Below are 22,829 nucleotides of genomic sequence, written 5' to 3' on the forward strand. Positions count from 1 at the left end.
TATGTACTTTCCACTATTATTGTCAAATACTATCATATTTTCTCACAAAAGTATCGTCATATAATAAAATTCCTTAAAAACATGGGCTCGTCCGGGATTTGAACCCGGGACCTCTCGCACCCAAAGCGAGAATCATACCCCTAGACCAACGAGCCGCTTGTAAAACTTATAGCAGTAATTATAGATGAAGCTTTATCTTAAACTAACATAACTCAGTTTCGTGGTTAAATTGTTCTTATTAACTCATTGGCCTATATTCGTCGAACTTGACTGCAAATATTGTTCGCTTTCTGCATGGAGTCTACGCGAACACGCGTCGGTCTGTTAAATCTTTCAGTTGCGTTATTACTACGTACGTACCTACGTACGTACATCCTATTTTGCATAACACATCGTCATTTTCACATGTATCTATGCTGTTTTATCACTAAAAAATGAAAGGATCGTTTAACAAATGAAATAATACATTAACAACAAAAATAATGGGCTCGTCCGGGATTTGAACCCGGGACCTCTCGCACCCGAAGCGAGAATCATACCCCTAGACCAACGAGCCACGTGCAACAAATGCTGCAACCTGAGAGACTATAAAACTTTTAAAGCTATTAAAAATCGCTATCAAAACAGTTATTATCGCTTCTTATTATCCTGATTCAATATCGCAACAATATACTACAACTGTTTAGCACAATTTACATTTAATTCAGTTTTGAATGTATGCATTATGCTATTGAGCTCATTTATTTATTGACATTACAGGAAAAATCCGCATAAAGTTACTTTGTATCCATTAGTTAGCTAACTACTTACCAAAAACACGTGTTTTTGTAAACACTCGTGTATTATTAAGTCTGAAGTATATTCTCTTTTTGTTTTAACCTAATCAACTTGGTATCCGTATGCAATATTCGGTGGGTAAACTAATGTTTTGAAGCTCTCGCATTTTCTACTAAAGCTGACTCTGGTGCTGCATCTGATGTCAACACCTCATGGGCGAATAAATTACAGCTGCTGGTCTTGTGCCTGTCGCCGTAGTTGATAAAAAGATGAGCTATGATGTTGTGTAAGTTTATCTTTAAATCCAAATATAGATAACACATTATAAATATGGGGAAATCTGTAGTTAATTAATTGGGTTCGTTGCAAGCAAATGGCTCATGACAGATAAGTTAAACTGTTAATAATTTAAATAATCTGTTAAACATTGTTTGAGAAAGATAGTGCTTATGATCATTGTAAAATACATGATGAACTTCATCCTCCACACCTTCATTAGTAAAATCATAAATGGGCTTTTTCGTTTGGTCTTGTTTAGGGATCCTTTATTAAAGGGTTAGTTCACCCAAAAATGAAAATTATGTCATTAATTACTCACCCTCATGTCGTTCCACACCCGTAAGACCTTCGTTCATCTTCGGAACACAAATTAAGATATTTTTGATAAAATCCGATGACTTAGTGAGGCCTGCATCGCCAGCAATAACCCTTTTTCAATGCCCAGAAAGCTACTAAAAACACATTTAAAACAGTTCATGTGACTACAGTGGCTCAATCTTAAGATCGAGAATACTTTTTGTGCGCCAAAAATAACAAAATAGTGACTTTATTCCACAATATCTAGTGATGGGTGATTTCAAAACACTGCTTCATGAAGCTTCGAAGCTTTACGAATCATTTGTTTCGAATCAGTGGTTCAGAGCACCAAAATCACATGATTTCAGTAAATGAGGCTTTGTCTCTCAACCAACAGATAGCAATCGCAAGTACCATTGAGTTCATGGGTTATTGAGAAGGTTTTGCTAACGTTCCCATTAAGTTAAGAATTTTTTTTTCTTTTTTTTTTTTTTATTAATATTCCCTTAATTTAGGAAAAACCTACAGAAATTAGGAAGAGGACATTTCGCTCTTTCTTCAAGAGGCTATGGAAGGCTATGATGTGTCCTTTCGTCTGCTGTTGCCACAGTAGTGCTGTGGATGTTGTGGAGCCTTTTGTCCCTCCACCATATCTGATTTAAAAATCATTTAATCCAGAAATCTCTATTTAACCTCAAAATAATCTCAAAGAAAAATAGGTGCTCAAGTCTGATTTTGTGGCGGCTATGCTTTACAATTAAATTATTATAATCAAAGTTCAAGTGATGAAGGATTTCAAAAGTCTGACAGTAATCAGTGTTGAGTACTAAGGTTAACCCTGCCTGGTTTAAATGTTTGAACATGATTAATAGTTGAAAACATTCATTAGAAATTTAGAAAAGTAATTAAATGTAATTAGTTACATCAATAAAGTAATTGTTATTGTAATTTATTAAATTTTAAATAGGGTTGTAATCTGTAACCTATTAGATTTCCAAAGTAACCTTCCCAACACTGCGCTTAATACAATACAGATTGTTTCAAAGCAGCTTTATGGTGTTAAACAGGAAGATAATGATCAATAATGCAAACACAATTCAATTCTTTTGTAAAGCAGCTCTAAGATAGTAGTGTAATTATTCAGCTGAAGTCAGTTCAGTATTGATTCAGTTCAGTTTGATAACTGTGTACATACTGTATAATAACTGGCCAATATAAGTTGTTGTGTTTTAGTTCTCTCTGTCTGTTCTCGTCAACACACGCTGAGTTTGGTTGTTTTTGCCTTTAGTTAATAAAGCCTGTTTATCATATCGTTTTCAGCTCATTTCTGTTTTACCATGCTTTGCCAAGCGTGACACCTTTTAAATAAATGCTTTCAAAGAACAGGAAACTTAGGTGCATGACACCCTTCTCCATGGTTATGTTACAAAAAAAAGAAAAAGATCGGCTTTACATACCTTTCCACAATTCAGTCATGTTCAGTGCATTGTAAACTTTGGTATTTTGTGGTTCTTGACAGATATGTTCACAATGAACTTTTGTTGTGTGCAAAGAGCTGTGTGAAGATTTATTAAAACTTTTTTTTTTCCACAGGAAAGAAAAAAAATATCATATGGGTTTGGAGAAACATAAAGGTCAGTAAGTAATTCCAAAATTTTTACATGTGGGCCTAAAAGTAGCATGAGCAAATTACCATGGCTGTTATCAGTAGAGTCTGCCAGCACTGCTAACTGGAAATGTCACAGTGATAACTAGATGAATGAGAATCAAACCACTAACTACACTGAGAGTCAACAGGAAGACAATTAAATCTGATCTGTGAAGCCTAAAGATAAAAGAAAAGAGTACCAATGTGCAGAAGTCCCATTCAGGGTCATCAAGTCTTTGGCGGCATTTTATGCTCTTTTTTATAGCAGCATATGCTGTTCTGTTCTGGTGTAACACTTTCACTCTATAGAGATTAATTAAAAACCCCTTATTGTTGTTAAGACAGAAATAATGCATGGCTAGATGAAATTACACATACAATTTTTAACATATTGCCTCCTTATGTATCTTCATTGTAGTTATCTGCTTTTTGTTACTAACATAACAAAATGTAATGTAACTGACTGATTTTTTTTATCTTTTTTTCAAAAGAGGAGTTTAACTGTAGGTATTTAACCAGGCTACTCTACATCATAAGAAGCTCATAGCTTGACAAAGTTTCTCCAAATTGCAGGACTTAAATGTAATTTCATAATTTCTTCTATCATCACTGAAATATGGTTCAAATGTACAGACCATAATTTATGGTAAACTACAATACACTATGTCATTTTTATTGAAACTTGTAAGCTTCTTAAAATGTTTGTAATTAAAGTTGCAATTTAATACGTTAATAATGTATATGAACTTTTAATGTAATACTGAATTATAATCAAGTCTACACTACACAGCTGTTGAATGCTTGAATCTGATTGGTTGATGAACGTCAAGGTGTGAAGTTATTTTCAGGGAAATGCACTGCTAGTTCCAGGCAGGCATTGACCGCGTTACAGTTCTATATCACTTCGCCAAAAGTTATTTCAAAGGTTCTTACAGCCTACAACAGCAAAAGAACCAAAACCCATAATGACACTGACCAGTCAAATTAATATGGTAAACAATAGGATTAAAAGGGATGTTTTATTGCCATCAAATTACGTTTTATTCGTTTTACACATATTACAAAAGGCTACTCTCTCTCGTTCGCTTTCCCACTCAAACGCACACACAGGCCTGCAGTACGGACCGGAGTGACACACATTCACACAGAAACGTGTTATCAGCGCTGCTCTGATGATTTTATATAAAATAGTCTAACAACTTGAAAGTTACATGACATTTCCCACTAGCGAGGTAATAACAGCGCTGTTCTTGGAGCAGATAAATTTACGGTTTCGCTAGTAGACACGCAGCTGCGGAACACTTAGTAGTGCGACAAAACGGTGCAAAATGTTTTTTAAACAGAAACGGTGTTGAACACCCTGTTCTGATGACGCAAGAGTTGCAACTATGGCAGCAGAGAAGGCTTTGTGTGCTTTTTGAAGAATTGATATGCTATATTTTTACTATAAATATTTTACGACAATGTCTTCTAATATCTTCAATTGTTGCATATCCCGAGCTGCAGCGGACACATTTGTAAACGACTTTACTTGGACCCATTGTGCGAGCTATCTCTTTAATACCGCATGGTTTATATACATGTTGCTGCTGATTGGGCTGACATTTTTGACACACCCACCAAACAAGAGAAAACTTATCTCAAACCCCGTTGCACACCGTTTCCAGGAAACATGACATTCAACCCGGAAACCGTAGCAAAACGTTGCACACCGGTTTGAGCTTGAACGCACCCCTGATGTCAACCCCTCATAGGCAAATAAATTACCCACAGTCCTTTGCGATACTTGTATATTGTAGAGTGTTTACACAGCTGCTAGTCTTGTGCCTGCCACCATATAGATAGATAAAAAGATTAGCTATTATGTTGTGTAAGTTTATATTTAAATCCAAATATAGATACCACATACACTATACTTAAATGGTAAAATCTGTTTAGTAAATTAATTGGGTTCTTTGCAAGCAAATGGCTCATGGCTTATGCATGCGCAAAAACTCGTTATAATGTTTTCTTGTGACAACTAAATAGGCATACAGTCTATATTTTATAAGTTCTAAAGTTATAGAGTATTTGGAGTAAAAGAAACCACACGATATACACAATATAAAAACGTGTCCAATGAGAGGCCGTACTGTTACTGTATGTAAAGCCCGTTTTTGTCATATAAGAAAAAAATCATGCTTAGATAAATCGTAATTATGACATAAAAAGTCTAAATTATGACATAGTCACATTTATGACATGAAATAATTATGAGATAAAAGTTCAAAATGACATACTAAATCATAATTATGAGATTATTATGAGAGTTAAAAGATCAACGTTGTCTTTCTTTGTCATAATTATGACTTTTTGTCTTAATTTCAACTTTTTTATCTCCAAAGTAAATTATGACTTGTATGCCACAGTTTCAACTTTTTGTCATAATTGACTTTTTATGTCAGAATTTCGACATTTTAGTGTCAGAATTTTGATTTAGTATGTGATTAATTTCGACTTTTCATCTCATAAATATGAGATGAAATAATGTCATAATTTCGACTTTATATGTCATAATTACGATTTACAAAAGCATGATTTTCCCTTTATGTTTCGGAAATGGGCTTCCATAGTACTGCTGTGTATCACGTGACACAGTGCGGAAGCACAGGCAGAGTGGCTGTTCTGTCCTGTTGTGTTGTGATGTTCTTGGTTGTTGTGCGCTTTCAACTGTTGAGTTTCTGTCACCCCTACAACCCCAGCTGACAAACATGATGTCAAGTGGCCCTGGAATTGTAAGTGAGAATTGTAATTTCGGAAAATAAACGTTAACACTAATTTTATCTAGAGTTCAAAGGATGTGGAGTTTCTCTGCAAACACTGACAAGTAAGACAATGCGTGAACTTTTTCCTCCACGCTAACAGGCTAATGTTAGCCAAGTAGTGATTTATTACTAATATACTAGTAAATTAATAAGACCTGGTGTGGAAATATACCGAGAAGTTAGTTATCAACGTGATTATATCACATTATATAGTTGTTCAGCTTCCAATAATAGCCAATAATTCCAATAATAGCTCAGCACGTAATACCTTGGAACACCACTGACTCATTCTGTTTCTTTGTTAACATGTTTTACCACTGAAATACTGTTTTCCCTGATTAACGAAAGCCTGAAATCACAGTATGTGATTAGTTAGTTGAATAGTTAGTTGTATCAGAACACATATATGGCTATGGTATTTGTAGCACAGTTGCCCTTGGTAACTATCCCTGATGCAGATACAATATTAGATGTGATATTGTGATTTACACCCATCATATCTGCTTATGAATTATCTCTCTTTTTCTCATACACGCAGTACCGATTTTGATCATGTAATAACTATGTACATGGAAGATCACTAAGAAATAATGGAGGAATTTCTGAGCACGCTCCGTGATCATGATGTCAGGTAAATGGGAGAATCCAAATTCTGCTCAATCCACATATTATAAAAAAATGCTGACTTGTGTTATACATTTGTATGTATGTAAGCATACAGCATTCACTATTTGTAGCACTTAGGTGGTTTACATGATGTTCATCTTGTGTTCCTCTCCTCAGCTCTGTCCTGTCATCCTGTGAGCCAGAATTACAGGAGCTGATGCGACAGATTGACATCATGGTGGGGCACAAGCGGCGTGAGTGGGAAGCTGAGGTTCGAGCCATGGAGTTGCGTCTGCAGAATGCGCAGGAGGAACTCCAGTCAGCCAGGGCTCTGCTCGACAAGAGGAGCTCAGAGGTACTGTATCACACCTTGATCAGTAATGATCACCTTGCTATGTTTTATACTTATGTCTGGAGCGTGAGGCTATTGTAAGTAGCAAATTTGTTACATTAAACCAAGTTTATCCAAGCATTTTTTCAAGGGGGCCAGAATCAATGTTTTGGACACACCTGGGAGCCAGATACTATATATACACTACCGCTCAAAAGTTTGGGATCGGTTAGATTTTTAATGTTTTTAAAGAAGTTTCATCTGCTCACCAAGGCTGCATTTATTTAATTAAAACTACAGTAAAAACAGTAATATTGTGAAATATTATTACAATTTAAAATAACTGTTTTCTATTTGAATATATTGTACAAAGTAATTTATTCCTGTGATGGCAAATCTGAATTTTCAGCATCATTACTCCAGTCTTCAGTGTCACATGATCCTTCAGAAATCATTCTAATATGCCAATTTGCTGCTCAAGAAACATTTCTTATTATTATCAATGTTGAAAACAGTTGTGTACTTTTTTTTTTTTAAGGATTTCTTGATTAATAGAAACTTCAAAAGAAGAGCATTTATCTGAAATACAGTGGGTACGGAAAGTATTCAGACCCCCTTAAATTTTTCACTCTTTGTTATATTGCAGCCATTTGCTAAAATCATTTAAGTTCATTTTTTTTCCTCATTAATGTACACACAGCACCCCATATTGACAGAAAAACACAGAATTGTTGACATTTTTGCAGATTTATTAAAAAAGAAAAACTGAAATATCACATGGTCCTAAGTATTCAGACCCTTTGCTGTGACACTCATATATTTAACTCAGGTGCTGTCCATTTCTTCTGATCATCCTTGAGATGGTTCTACACCTTAATTTGAGTCGAGCTGTGTTTGATTATACTGATTGGACTTGATTAGGAAAGCCACACACCTGTCTATATAAGACCTTACAGCTCACAGTGCATGTCAGAGCAAATGAGAATCATGAGGTCAAAGGAACTGCCTGAAGAGCTCAGAGACAGAATTGTGGCAAGGCACAGATCTGGCCAAGGTTACAAAAAAATTTCTGCTGCACTTAAGGTTCCTAAGAGCACAGTGGCCTCCATAATCCTTAAATGGAAGACGTTTGGGATGACCAGAACCCTTCCTAGAGCTGGCCGTCCGGCCAAACTGAGCTATCGGGGGAGAAGAGCCTTGGTGAGAGAGGTAAAGAAGAACCCAAAGATCACTGTGGCTGAGCTCCAGAGATGCAGTCGGGAGATGGGAGAAAGTTGTAGAAAGTCAACCATCACTGCAGCCCTCCACCAGTCGGGGCTTTATGGCAGAGTGGCCCGACCGAAGCCTCTCCTCAGTGCAAGACACATGAAAGCCCGCATGGAGTTTGCTAAAGATGGTGAGAAATAAGATTCTCTGGTCTGATGAGACCAAGATAGAACTTTTTGGCCTTAATTCTAAGCGGTATGTGTGGAGAAAACCAGGCACTGCTCATCACCTGTCCAATACAGTCCCAACAGTGAAGCATGGTGGTGGCAGCATCATGCTGTGGGGGTGTTTTTCAGCTGCAGGGACAGGACGACTGGTTGCAATCGAGGGAAAGATGAATGCGGCCAAATACAGGGATATCCTGGACGAAAACCTTCTCCAGAGTGCTCAGGACCTCAGACTGGGCCGAAGGTTTACCTTCCAACAAGACAGTGACCCTAAGCACACAGCTAAAATAACGAAGGAGTGGCTTCACAACACCTCCGTGACTGTGCTTGAATGGCCCAGCCAGAGCCCTGACTTAAACCCAATTGAGCATCTCTGGAGAGACCTAAAAATGGCTGTCCACCAACGTTTAACATCCAACCTCACAAAACTGGAGAGGATCTGCAAGGAGGAATGGCAGAGGATCCCCAAATCCAGGTGTGAAAAACTTGTTGCATCTTTCCCAAAAAGACTCATGGCTGTATTAGATCAAAAGGGTGCTTCTACTAAATACTGAGCAAAGGGTCTGAATACTTAGGACCATGTGATATTTCAGTTTTTCTTTTTTAATAAATCTGCAAAAATGTCAACAATTCTGTGTTTTTCTGTCAATATAGGGTGCTGTGTGTACATTAATGAGGAAAAAAAATGAACTTAAATGATTTTAGCAAATGGCTGCAATATAACAAAGAGTAAAAAATTTAAGGGGGTCTGAATACTTTCCGTACCCACTGTATATAAACATGCACATTAACTTATGCACACAATAATCATGGGTCTTACTGTATGATTATTGACTACCATTGGTGGTATCCCAAACCATGTCCTAACCGTTAATGGTCACTCACTCATGGTTTAGTGGCCAGACAATTTGGACACCCCTGCACTAAACTGAGACTTTGTCCAAAAGCTGAAAAATGCTGCCTCTGCAGGCAACATACAGGGGTACAAAGGCAACAAGGCATGTCTGAATCCAATGATCATGTCACATCCTGCCTTCTAAGATATCTTCATCTGATCGATTTTTGAAGGCAGCATTGTTGCCCACAAGATATCCCACAATCCTGTTCGATTTCATGATAGTTGAGCTAAAAAATAAAAATGCCATATGAAAGTTGCAGTTAGTTTTTGTGAAAATGTACTGTTTTGACCAACTTTTTCCACATTTGATGTCATTTGTCGCTAGAAATTAGTATTGTGTTAAACAATTGCTTAGTTATCACCAAAGCTCTCTCTATTTTGTTGTAGATCAATAAATCGTTACGCTGCTTCAGAAGTCTGTCCGAAATCAGTTTCGTGAGGTACCCTCATGCTCAAACACTGCCTGCAAAGTCATTGCCTGATAGGGCAGCGAGGCAACGAGTCAGGCAAGCTTTTGTTACAGCCCAAAAGTCTTGAACGTTATAAGGCAACAGTTCGTTGGCTGATTCGTGGTTAGTACTAAACTACATGAGACAAAGTATGTTCCAGACTGCATTCAATACAATGAAACGTAATATCAGGCCACAGGTTATTTTTCAAAGACTAAAATGATTGTGATGGTTTTGTGTTACAATTTCAATGGTAAGATCTCTTTGTAAATATAATGGCTCAGCAAAATCGCATACGTCAAATGCTCTGCCTTCACCCCTGGCAGATGCTTAGGGTGAGAGAAGTGGTGATGTCCCTGCTGGAGATCCAGGATGGTGGTTTCCGAATGTTGAAGTTGGTAGTGGAAAAGGGATTACAGCAGGTGAACTGCATGAAGGCGTGGGTCTTCCTGCATGGTTATTGACTACTAGACTAGACCAGACTGGGTGCTTGCTTGAGCATTACTATGAGCATTAACTATGTGACCTATTAGTTCAATCAGCATTGTTAGTAAAGAAACATTGATTGTTTTGATTGGATCTAAACTGCTATGTTGCGTCACGTTTTTCTGATCAGATATAATCATGATCATTACACCATTACTGTAATATTGTGAGTATGTAATATAGGGAAAGGCAGTATTCTGTTATAACATTTTTTTATTTTTCATTTTTTAAGGTATTTTATTATATTTTAGTTTTGTTTAGATCAAGTAGACATAACACATATCTGACTGAAATGCAGATACCTGCATGCAAATAATTTTGCTTTGAATCAACATTATATTAAATTTAAAATTAAATTAAAATTAAATTTTATAATTTATATTAAATTATAATTTATGAATTAACCAAAAGTAAATATAAGTAAAATAAAGAAACATTATGACATTAAATGAATTTTATAAAGACTATTTTATTTACAATCATAATGTTTATTTTAGAATTTTAAAAATCTAAAATAAAGAAACTTTGTCACATATAATCATGATCATGACCATTACCATAAAATTGTGTGTAATATAGGGAAAAGCAGTATTCTGTTTATAACATTTTTTTTTTTTTTTTTTTTTTTAGTTTTAAAGGTATTGTTTTCTTTATTTTTGTTTTGTTAGATCAGCTAGAAATGACATATCAGTATAACTGACAGAAGGCATTGCAGATACATGCATCTGTTGCTTTAAATCAACCTTATATTATATTATATTTATATTATATTATATTATATTAATCCATGGGTTCCAAAAGTCTGAGATCATGTTGAGAATCTGTGCTTCAATATCTAATTTTAAACTAAACAAAGATTTTGAAAAACTTTAAATAAAGAAACATTATGTTGAAAAATTATTTTTTAAAAAGACAAAAACTTGTGACAGTGACCATATGACCATATGATTTTTCACTAAAATTGTTATGCTGATAATATAATTTGCCATTAAAAATATTTTATTTTAAAAAATAAAACTAAAAGCATTTTGACTAGTGGTCTCAGACCCTGGCATGAACATGCATGTTAACTGCATTGTTATGCATTAAAGGCTTTAATAATAAAGTCACTGGCCATCTTTCATTGTAAGATCATAGTCCACTAGGTGTCATGTTTGAGCTGCAGTTCACACTGGCTCTGACGAGCATGGTCTTATGCTCTTCAGATACTGGTGCTCGGGAAACAACTAGATGAGATGCAAGCTGGAAAACAAGAGCTGGTTGTGAAGTATGAAGAACAGCTGCAGCACGTAAAAGATGAGGTAAGATCAAGTTGTGGTACATATTATTGTTACTCACACAGTATTTATCTCAAACATGCAGTATGACCTGATTCTGAAAAAATATTTATTTTTTATCAGTATAGTTAACAATTGACCCTTTCAACAGTTGTCTAAATTGAAACGCAGCTATGAAAAGCTACAGCGTAAACATCTGAAGGAGGCGCGAGAAGGAGCTCTGAGCAGAGAGGAGGACAGGACTGAGGTGTCCCGCCTCAATAGCAAAATGGAGGTACACAGACTGGCTAAATATAAAGTGAACTTCATTGTTTATATCAGAATCATTTAATAGTTTTAGTTCAATAATTTAATAATGTTCATTTAACTTTTTTCTTTCTTTCTTTATTTCTTTTTTGAATGCAGGAGTTTCGTCAGCGTTCAGCAGAGTGGGAACAGCAGAGACTGCAGTATCAGAGACAAGTGACCTCACTGGAGGAACAAAGGAAGAACCTGGCTGAACAATTTGCCCTCATTCAGGTGTACTTTATTTAAAATCTAACTTTTATTCCAGCATGACATTTTAGAATGGTTTAGTGGTTGAGGTTGCTGGTACAAGAACCCACGAATGAGCTATGAGCTCAACACTGTTCTTATGAGGATTAATAAAGTTGATTTAATATGTTTTATTGTAGTATGGGTGGTTGGCATTCACAGGGTTGCGGTAAAGGGTTAGTTCGCCCAAAAATGAAATCTCTGTCATTAAGTACTCACCCTCATGTCGTTCCAAATTCGTCAGACTTTCATACATCTTCGAAACACAAATTAAGATATTTTTGATGAAATCCGAAAGCTTTCTGAAGCACACATAGGCAGCAATGTCACTGACGCTGTTAACGTTGTAAACACAGTGCAGCGCTTCCAGGTTCTATGTCAGAACGCCGACTCATTATTGGCCAGCTCCTGCGTCAGCATCACACACATGCGTCGTGCTGTGCACGTGTACAGCGTCGGCCAATACTGAATCGGCGTTCTGACGTAGAACCCAGAAGCACTGCACTGTGTTTACTACAACAGCAACCTAGGACACTGACAGGGAAGAGAAGAACATGTTGAATAAAGTTGTTACTTTTGTTTTGTTTTTGCACATAAAAAGTATTCTCATCACTTCATAACATTAAGGTTGAACCACTGTAGTCACATGGACTATTTTAACAATGTCTTTGCTACCTTTCTGGGCCTTGAAAGGTGCAATGACATTGCTGCTTATGTGTGGTTCGGAAACCTCTTGGATTTCATCAAAAATGTCTTAACTTGTGTTTCGAAGATGTATGAAAGTCTGACGAATTTGGAACGACATGAGGGTGAGTACTTAATGACAGAGATTTCATTTTTGGGTGAACTAACCCTTTACCGCGGGACAGATGAACGAAGGTCTGAAGGTCGAAGGTCTTGGTTTGGAACGACATGAGGTTGAGTACTTAATGACAAATTTCTGGGTGAAATTTTCATTTTTGGGTGACCTAACCCTTTAAGATGGTTTTCCTTATACCTTCATGAAAGAACTTTCTCTATCAGTATTGATAATCTCTCCTCATCCTCAACTGTTCTCACATGTTCTGTCCCACAGGCCTCCATTTTGGGCCCCCAGTTTTTCTCTTTGTATATGCTTCCTCTAGAAATACAGTGTCGCTTATCATTGCACTACTATACCTTCCTGCCAGGTCAAATGATCTCACAATCTCGCTTAAATAGCGAATACACAGTAACAGTTTAATATATATTTTTTATTTTTTCATTATATATTGAATTATATTTAATAAGACATTTTTACTTATGTTATTTATATTATATGTATATTATTGTTTTTATTAATAGTAAATGGTGGCCCCCTTGCAGTATCGTCATGACCCACTGGGGGGCCACGGCCCACAGGTTGAAAACCACTGTCCTAAAGCTTAATGATGAAAGGTCATTGCATTTGGTTCTTCATTGTGTATCGCTGGTATCAAAAATCATTTAGTTACTCTGTCTTTAACCTTGCACAGTAGAGTTAAGAACTTGAGTGTCATCTTTTAATTCTGATTTATTTAATAAGCTGATAAATGTCATGGTTAATGGAAGCCTTTCAGGTCCATTGCCAAATTAAAACAGTTCTTCTTATAGAAGGATTTGGAAATAGTGATTCATGCTCGTATTACATTCCAGCTGGATTACTGCAAAGCCTTGTATGTGGGTTTGTCGTCTACTATTTCACATTTGCAATTAATTAGTAAAAAATGCTGCAGCAAAACTTCTAATGGGTACCAGGAAAAGAGAAGATATCAACCCTGTTCTCACTTCCAGTTACTTACAGAGTTAAATTTAATTTTCTGCTGTATGTTTATAAGGTCTTGCATGGTCAAGCCCCAAAGTACATTGCTGATCTCCTTCAACCACACTTTATATCTCGGTCTCTCATCAAATCAGTTACTCTCTATTCTTCATTCCTGCTTGAAAACCAAGGGTGATCTGATTTGTAGTTGTGGCCCCCAGGTTGTGGAATGCACTTCCATTTTATGTTAGGTCCTCTTCCACACTGGCCATATTTAAATCTAGGTTGAAGAGACACTGCTATTTTTTTCTCAATAACTTTGATGTTCATTAAGGTGTATAGGGTTTTATTCATATGTCTTATAATGTCGTACTAGTCTGGTAAGTTTATTTTATTTTATTTTGTTAACACTTTGCTAATTTTGTTTAACTCTGATATTTATTGCATTTTTCTTAACTGTACAGATTTGGTACAATGGTACAACATTTGTTGTTTTTAAAAGTGCTTTATAAATAAACTTGAATTTAATATTAATGTGTGTGAAATGTTGTGTGTCTCAGTCTCAGGGTGTAGGTCGGTCACAGGAGCAGGGGGAACTGCAACGATTGCGCTCTCAGCTGCAGAGGGCTCAGGACAGCCTACATACGCAAGAACTGGAACTGGAGAGGCTTCGGCTGCTCCAGGATGAGCTGGGAGACTCCATCAAGGAACAGCAGGTCAGCTGCCCCGCTGCAGCCCACATACAGGGACAGGTAGATCCAGATCCACAAGAAAAGTAGAGGCAGAAATGGCCTTTAGAATGTAGTATATGGAGTGTAGTGTGGCTTTAGTAGCATAGCAATAGGAAGAATAGGTATATTTGTATCCTTTGTATCCTCCTGGGGAGTTCCTGTTTTACTGAATTACTCACCCTCATGCCGTTCCACACCCGTAAGACCTTCGTTCATCTTCGGAACACAAATTAAGATATTTTTGTTGAAATCCGATGGCTCAGTGAGGCCTGCATAGCCAGCAATGACATTTCCTCTCTCAAGATCCATTAATGTACTAAAAACATTTTTAAATCAGTTCATGTGAGTACAGTGGTTCAATATTAATATTATAAAGTGACGAGAATATTTTTGGTGTGCCAAAAAAACAAAATAACGACTTATATAGTGATGGCCGATTTCAAAACACTGCTTCATTAAGCTTCGAAGCGTTATGAATCAGCGTGTCGAATCATGAATCAGATCGCTCGTCAAACCGCCAAACTGCTGAAATCACGTGACTTTGGTGCTCCGAACTGCTGATTCGACACACTGATTCAACACGCTGATTCATAACACTCCGAAGCTTGAGAGCATGAGGGTGAGTAATTAATGACAGAAATTTCATTTTTTTTCACATGTCATGGTTTATTCATCCTCATGTTATTCCAAAACCAGTAAGACTTTTATTAATTTTCAGAACACAATTAAAGATATTTTTAATATTCTTTAATATCATAATTTTTGTCCATCCATTAAGAGTCCATGAAACCAATATTTTCAAGCTTTAAAAAAGTATATAAAGATATTGTAAAAGAAATCCATATGAATTGAATGGTCTAAGCCTTCTGAAGAGACACATATTGCTTAATATGATTTAATTTAGGCTTTTATGCACATATAAACATTGATCAATGCATGTACATAGAGCATGTCAAATAAGGTCAAAGAAAGCTTAAACATGCTTGCCAATGAGGTTTACCATATTTGATGTGTTCAATGTTGATATGTGAATAAAAGCCTAAATGAATTCTGTTCATCATGTAAAGCAATCATGCCTCTTTAGAAGACTTGTGTTAAACTGCTCTTTTCATATGGATTACTTTTACCATGTCTTTATGAACTTTTTGAAGCTTGAAAAATTTCCAAAATAATTATGAATCAGACTGATCATATACTTTATACTTTGAATGTTGCGATCCTGTCGGACTTATGATAGCTACCTGAATCGTAACAAAGCACTGTTGGCCAGAGGAGAACTGGCCCCCCGACTAAGCCTGGTTTCTCCCAAGGTTTTTTTCTCCATTTAAACACCTATTTGCCACTTGTCTGCCACCTGATGTCACCTGATGGAGTTTGGGTTCCTTGCCGCTGTCGCCTTTGGCTTGCTTATTTGGGGACACTTGACATTTGACTTGACATTTGATATTCAACAGTGCTTTGATCTGCCTGCATTGACACTATTCTTTTAAGAGCTGCTGTGCAGCCAAATAATGTACCAGTTATCAATGTAAAGCTGCTTTGACACAATCTACATTGTAAAAAGCGCTATATAAATAAAGGTGACTTGACTTGACTTGACTTGATCAGGTTTTTGAGTTCAACTCACTGATTCTGTGTTTCAGTGTCAGCAGTTTTACAGTTAACAGCTGATTGGAGGGGAAGGTTATCAATGGGTAATCTTAAATTTTGGGTTGTTTTTCACACATGACTTCAGACTTCTGTAATATAGTGCACAAGTTGTATGGATCACTTCTTTGATAGTTTTATGGTGCTTTTCTTTTAATATTTTGAAAGCTCATAAAGCACATCTCTCAAATATGATCATTCCAACATGACTTCAAGGCAGCATTAAATGCTGGTTTAATAGCTAAAGCATCACTATTATTGTAAAGTATACAAGAAAAGTGGTAAATGTGGTTTTAAATCAAATATGTGATAGATGGAATAATGGTAAAGCTGTTCTCTGCAGGTTTTAAATGAAGAGCGAGAGGAGCTGAAGGCCACACTGAATGCTCAGGATCAGTTTGTACGTAGCTCAGGAGTCCAGCAGCAGCAGTTACGCCGGGAAGTGTCCCGACTAAACCAAACTCTGCAAGCAAAAGAGCAAGTCATAAGGTATGTTATTATCATAATTTCAAAATTCCTTGTTCCGTGTCGGATTTATCATTTAACAACAGTAAAGTAACTTGCTAGGTATCAAGCTCAGTATGCAACCATGCTTTACAAATCACTTATCTCTTTGTTTAGGTCTCTAGAGGAATGTTTATCATCACACGGTTCATCTCCAAGCTTAGTCTCCCTTAGACAAGATCTAGAGAAAGCCACAGCCAAGCTGAACAGTTCCCAGACCTGTGAGAGTCACTTGAAAGCTGAGGTTATCAGACTCCGAGACAAGTGAGATGTTTTTAAAAAGTCTCTTTGTGAGAATATACAACAGCAAGCAACTAAAAATGAAAAGCTCATTCTGGAATATAAACCTTGAACTCCATTTGTTTTGTCAGGTTGGAGAGCATGCGAAAGCATAAAGCAGAGATGAGCAGACGAGAAAATGAGTGGAAACAGATGGAGGAGGAACACTCGCGCTGTACAGCTGAAATCAAACGTGTATGAGCAATACAGTTTTTACAGTTTGAGTTTGGTTAAGCAGCTTTATTTATTTTAACACACTGAGCTGTCTCATTCACAGCAAGAGAAATTATTGTGAAATATTTATTAATGTGTACAAATTACTAACAACCATGTACAGTTAAATTCATCTTTGTCTCTTTGTGCCTGTAGTTACGTGAAGAGCTTGAGAGGGCCGAACAGACTCGCTGTGGAGAGTTGGAGGGAATGAGGAAGGAGGTGTCTCAGTTAACCAGTGAACTTCATCAACGTGACATCACCATTGCCACACTCACTGGCTCCGCCTCTAGTATCGAGCGACAGCTACGGGCAGAAGTGGAGCGAGCAGAGCGCCGGGCATCAGAACTCAAGGTTCACCAAAACACACTCCTAAATTGTCCGGATTAGGCAGATGCCACCAAGTAACACCAAATAAAAAACAAAAACCTGCTATACATGGCCCTATAAGAAAAGACCTGTGACAACCTGCTGAGAAGTTACAAGTTTATTATTTCATGCATAAACTGATTGTGTTTTCCTCTTGGTTTTTGTAGGTGACACAGGTCCAGCTTGAAACTCTAAAGCTTGAGAATCAGCATCTAAATGATCTTCTTGAGAGAGTCGAGTCAAGATCTTCTAAGGTTTCCATCCTTTTCTCAGTAAACCTTCATTTTACTTATAATGTGTTCACGTTTAAGTAATGTTTTGGGCTTTATTAAAGGTGTAGTAAGCGATTTCTGAGAAACACTGTTGATATGTTGATATTTGAAATCGACACCCATTACCCAAAAGAAACACACCCCTCCCTTTATTGCTCCACCCCCAACATACCAGACAGGCTATGTAACACAGGTAACAACTAACAGCTGGCGTATCAGACAGTTTGCGCAAGTATGGATGAATCAGCTGTGAATCAACAATAACAACAGCAGCAACATATGTTGGTTCCATGAAACATGGCAAAATCAATGTTACTCATGTATCGAGCCGAAACAAAGTAACCTTGGCATCCATTTTCAGGCCTTCCCACTCTCTAATGTTTCTCCAGCGCTGGAAAGCTTTTCCAATAGTGAAATAGCTTCTTTTTTTTTTTTATTAATTAATTTTTTTATTCAGCAGGCTGCAGTTAAATGCTCACAAAAGAGATGAGTTTTCAGCAGTTTTCTTTTTTTTGAAAATTGTCAGAGATTCGGATGTCCAGATAGGGTTGGGAAGCTCATTCCACCAGCAAGGAACAGTGAACGGAAACGTTCTTGAGAGTGATTTTGTGCCTCTCTGTGATGGTACAATGAGGTGCTGCTCACTTACAGACCAGAGGCTCCTTGAGGGCACATAGACCTGTAAGGATGGAGATTGGAGGGTGCAGAGCCCGTGGCCATCCTGTAGGCAAGCACTACCTTGAACTTAAGGATGAACTTTAAGTTATGCGTTATTAATGTAATTACATACTGTAAATGGGTATGGTTTATTCCATATAAAGATGACTTTCGAAAAAGTCAGTTCTCAACCTTTTTAAACTAAAGGCAGCCTAATGTTCAACACAATATTTGACATATATTTGATACATGACATGACATTTATTTATTTAATGCTTTAAACACATGGTTTCCGGGGCCCCCTTGAAAGTTTCCTGAGGCCCCCTGGTTGAGAACCACTGTTCTAAGTAATTCATAGCAAGTTTAACTTTGTTCATAACTTTATAACAGTGCCTTGCCTCATTGATTTTTCTTTTTTTTACAACTGAGGGATAATGAATTTATGATGCAATGCAGATTATTTGTTTACATTTGAATTTTTTATTTCTGTTTTGCATCCTTTCAATTTTTCACATCATTGTTGCTCACTTTTTCTCTTTGTTTCTCTGTAAGAGGGGTGACGGAGAGCTGGCGAGTCTTAGAGACAGCTACGTGTCATCTCTGAACATTTTGAAGGAGGAGAACAAGCAGCTGAGGCTGGAAATGACTGAGCTACGAGCTCGCATGGAGGCCAACAACCAAACCTGGCAGGACAAATATGAGCGAGCTTTGCTACAAAATCAGAACAAGAACCACCTGCACAATGCCCAGAACAGGTACACAGTACTTCCAAATAAAAAATGTTCACTCATCTAAACACATACAGTCTGAGAACTCCAAAAGCCTAAGACCGCATTGACAATTTGGGATTTTCTTTCTTCATCGGTTACTCCAATGGGGGAAAAAGAAATACATAAAAAAATACAATCATGTCAGGCAGGAAAGTAAATATACACAGTAGAATAGGGAATCAGGAGAGGTTATTAACATAGTGCCAAAGAGGTGTCCATATCTGCCAAAAGTCATTAGACTTTTGATGTGTATCATAAGTGAGTTTCTCAAGTAGGAGTAATGCAGATATTTGAGACATACACATTTTGAAAGAAGGTACCTGAGGGGATGACCACAGTAACAATATATATTTATTTGCCAGATAAACCAAACTTAAAAACAGGTGTTTAGCATGAGAGTCAAACATTGTCTCCACTCCAATAGATAACAGATACAATTCCAAAGAGAAACAAAATTGCAACTTGCAAGAGCAAAAGCTCTTGTAAGAAGTTAGGTATTTTGGTCCAAAAGCAGTGAATAAATGTTGTTCCCTTGCGTTTTTTACAATTAAAACAATTAAAAATTTCTGTAAATCATCTTCAGACGTAATGGTGTGAAATAGATTCTATTAATGAATTTATTATTAAGTGCGTGAACAACCAATGAAGTACACTTAAAATACAAATTGTTACCTATGGCAGACCAATCTGCATTATCAATTCCATGACATAAATCCTTTTCCCAAACACTCTTTAAATTCTCTAAAGAGGAAGTACATGTGTCAGACAAAGCATAATATATAACAGATATTAAGCCCTTGGAAAAATTGTTTGTCACAATCTGTTCAATGCCAGCAAGTTCAAATCTCAGTTTGCCATTATCAGACACGGGTTTTATAAAGTGACGCAACTGAAGATATTTGAAAAAATGAGATTGTGGTATGTTACATTGATATGATATTTGTTGAAAAGATTTTAATGTATTATCTAAAAATAATGGTAGTGTATATAAGTGGATTATGTAGTTTTGTTATTTGCTGTCATAGATTTGATGAGGATGTACAGCGCAGACACCAGGAGGAGCTGCAGGCCATGGAGACTCGGATGCAGGAAAGAGCCTTGCAATACGAGGACCAAATACAGACGCTCCTTAAACAGCTTGAGAACCTGACACGAACTTCCCCTCATCGTCCCAATGGCCAATCACAAGAAGCCAGGATGGCTGTGTCTCCAGTTCACTCATCTGCATCATCTGCCTCATCATCATCTTCAACTCGTAAAGCTCACAGGATGGCAGCTCTGCTCAGTGCAGCGGTTAATGGAGAAGACGCTCAAGCCTCCAGCTCGGTAGACAACTTTCTGCCTTTGGTCAGTAATAGAGATATGGGTCAGTGACATGATGCTCATTTTTTGTCCCCATCTATTAATTTATTCAAAAATATATTAAAAATGCAATTCATACACACAGTGACTGTAACACACCTCTGCTATGAGGAGCATGTTTTTAAATTTTACATTAAAATTCATTTGGTATGATTTATGGGTCATAACAGGGGTGTCCAGACTCGGCCCTGGAAGGCCACTGCAGAGTTTAGCTCCAACCCCAATAAAACACATCTGAACCAGCTAATCAAGGTCTAATTAGGCATACTAGAAACTTTCAGGCAGGTGTGTTGAGGCAAGTTGGAGCTAGACTCCGCAGGACGGTGGCCCTCCAGGACGGAGTTTGGAGACCCCTGGGTCATAATGTCAAAATGTCAGGGTGATACAACTGTCGTGATATCATAATGAAGAAAAAAAGAATGAAATTATTGGAAAGAAAACCTTGAGTCATTTGAAATAATCAGTATTATTTCTTTGGGGAAAATATATAAATGTACTTCTTCATATTAAATAAGATAAATCTAATTATTCATATTTTAAAACCTTGCAAAATCGATGTCATGTGGTTCAACCAACAAAAAAAAAGATCTGATAAGGACCCAAAAAAAAAAAAAAAAAACCTTGCAGACCATCATGACTGTGTGTTGAGGTCAAAAAGTCAATTAAAATATAAGATAATTTGATGATTTAATGACAAGCCATGGTTAATTGAGGTTGTAAAATATCATGTGGTGCGACTCCCCAAAACGTAGATATATTTATAAATTAATAATTCATGATAAATAGTTTCTACCTCAAGAAATATGTATAAAAACTTTGAAAAAAATGTTTTTTAAGACCATATAAATCAAGCATAAATTCTAATAGTAAATTTTTAAGACTTTGGCACATATTCTAAAACATTTTTAAAAGGTTTTTCTTCTTTGTGGACAGAGCCGGCGCCAAGGCACATCAATCGGGAGGAGGAGGGGGGTACAGGAGGGGCGCCGGCCCTGTTTGTGTACAGTCTTATTTGCCACTGACCCATATACACAAATCTGAAATCTTTTTCTGCCATGCCTCTTTACATTCACTTAAGACAAGCCAACTGTGTAATACCTCACCAAGAGTGGAGATATACTATACGTAATGATGTTATACGGGGTGTAGAATTTTGTTGCTTTTGACACATTGCTTTTTTAAAAATGCATGCACCACAGTAGCACTGCACAGCATCCTTAACGGTCAATTCCTTACTCCTCCTCTAGGACTCCACTGGATCTCCAAATGGCTCAGTGACAAAACGGTATCTAGATGAGGAAACGCTACGGTCTCAAGAGCTGCTTCAGAGACTGGAAACCCACATTCAGAGCATGAAGCAGGAAAACGCCAACACCGTCTGCAAATACCTGGGCAAGGACAGCAGCCCCCAAAACGATCACTGAGTCAAGAGTGTCTTGACCTGTACCTGTAGAGATAAGTACAGCTCATGAAGACCTCTCTATATGTTTATTTGAGAAGGAGAATAGGCAGCTAGTTGGGATTCGTAGTTGCTGCAAGATGATTGGACAAGACCCTTGTTACACTAGGGCAGCTCTACAAAAAAAAAGTCACCAAAGCAGTGCCAAACAACTTTTGTCCCAAAAGTGCTGAATACCTCCAAATTTATTGCAAAAGTGAAGGAATGACCACATACACACTCCCTTTTCATTGTACCTTGACCTTTGACCTTTCATATGGCCTCCTGCATCTGTCGTCATCATCTGTTTGAGCACTTTAAATTGGACTGTTTTTGCTTTTCTTGCTTTCCTATATTATATAATCAATATTTATATACAGTATCTTTTTTTTGTAAACCTACTGACATGATTGTGAAGAATGTGTGTTTTAAGGGTTGAATTAAATGAGCTTGTTTTCATAGCCATGTTTGTTATGGGAGTGGATGAGTTCATGTGAATGTTTTTATTTCTTCGTCACTTTGTGTTTCAGGCAAAAGGCAGTTTGGACATGTGATGGGATCAGATACATTCTCTGGGGTCGTATCCTTTAGCAGTGTTGCACAGCAGAGATGTAATTTTGACGTCAAACACACAAGCTTTCTCTCAAGTCTCCACCTCTCTTTAGTGGCCTATAACAGGCCGCTGTTATGATTTAGTAAAGTTTCACCCCAAGAATGCACAGACTGTGCCAGGCCTGACAGCTTACAGCACGCACACACACATAGTCACAAATACAAACTACAGCAAACACACACGTTCGACATGAGAAGGCTCATGGAATGTTAATGTCATCCATGTGGGATCCTGCACATGGAAATAGCCAAAGGCTGTTATTGAGCACAGAGGGGAAAGACTCATATTTTACCAACGGAGTGATCCTGAGTGGGAGACATGTGCTCCCTCGCTTTGAGAAATGGGGGGAATAGGAATATCCTAAATCTAATTTGTTTTGGAATGTGTCTCTTTTTT

General features: G+C 37.2%; 1 protein-coding gene and 2 non-coding genes across 9 annotated transcripts; 1 reads left to right on the forward strand and 2 right to left on the reverse strand.

The window, feature by feature from the left end:
• Window positions 1–83: 83 nt before the first annotated feature.
• Window positions 84–155, reverse strand: trnap-ugg (transfer RNA proline (anticodon UGG)). The gene has a single exon. It is a non-coding gene; the product is annotated as a tRNA-Pro (tRNA).
• Window positions 156–484: 329 nt separating this feature from the next.
• Window positions 485–556, reverse strand: trnap-cgg (transfer RNA proline (anticodon CGG)). The gene has a single exon. It is a non-coding gene; the product is annotated as a tRNA-Pro (tRNA).
• Window positions 557–5,624: 5,068 nt separating this feature from the next.
• On the forward strand, window positions 5,625–22,281 carry cep63 (centrosomal protein 63). Of its 7 annotated transcripts, none has more exons than XM_051897527.1 (15): window positions 5,625–5,775; window positions 6,344–6,436; window positions 6,589–6,766; window positions 11,214–11,309; window positions 11,437–11,559; window positions 11,691–11,804; window positions 14,139–14,330; window positions 16,300–16,445; window positions 16,578–16,724; window positions 16,832–16,934; window positions 17,109–17,306; window positions 17,489–17,593; window positions 18,803–19,005; window positions 20,046–20,386; window positions 21,630–22,281. In XM_051897527.1, exons 2-15 carry the CDS (start codon window positions 6,396–6,398, stop codon window positions 21,677–21,679), a joined length of 2,037 nt encoding a protein of 678 aa, XP_051753487.1. In that variant the 5' UTR covers window positions 5,625–5,775; window positions 6,344–6,395; the 3' UTR covers window positions 21,680–22,281. The 7 variants fall into 7 exon arrangements, with proteins under 7 accessions (XP_051753487.1, XP_051753481.1, XP_051753484.1 ...); XM_051897521.1 differs by having other exon boundaries at window positions 20,046–20,367; XM_051897524.1 differs by having other exon boundaries at window positions 20,046–20,346.
• The last annotated feature ends 548 nt before the right edge of the window (window positions 22,282–22,829 follow it).

The sequence above is a fragment of the Ctenopharyngodon idella genome, chromosome 6, assembly GCF_019924925.1.
Source record: "Ctenopharyngodon idella isolate HZGC_01 chromosome 6, HZGC01, whole genome shotgun sequence".
NCBI classification, from domain to species: Eukaryota; Metazoa; Chordata; class Actinopteri; order Cypriniformes; family Xenocyprididae; genus Ctenopharyngodon; species Ctenopharyngodon idella.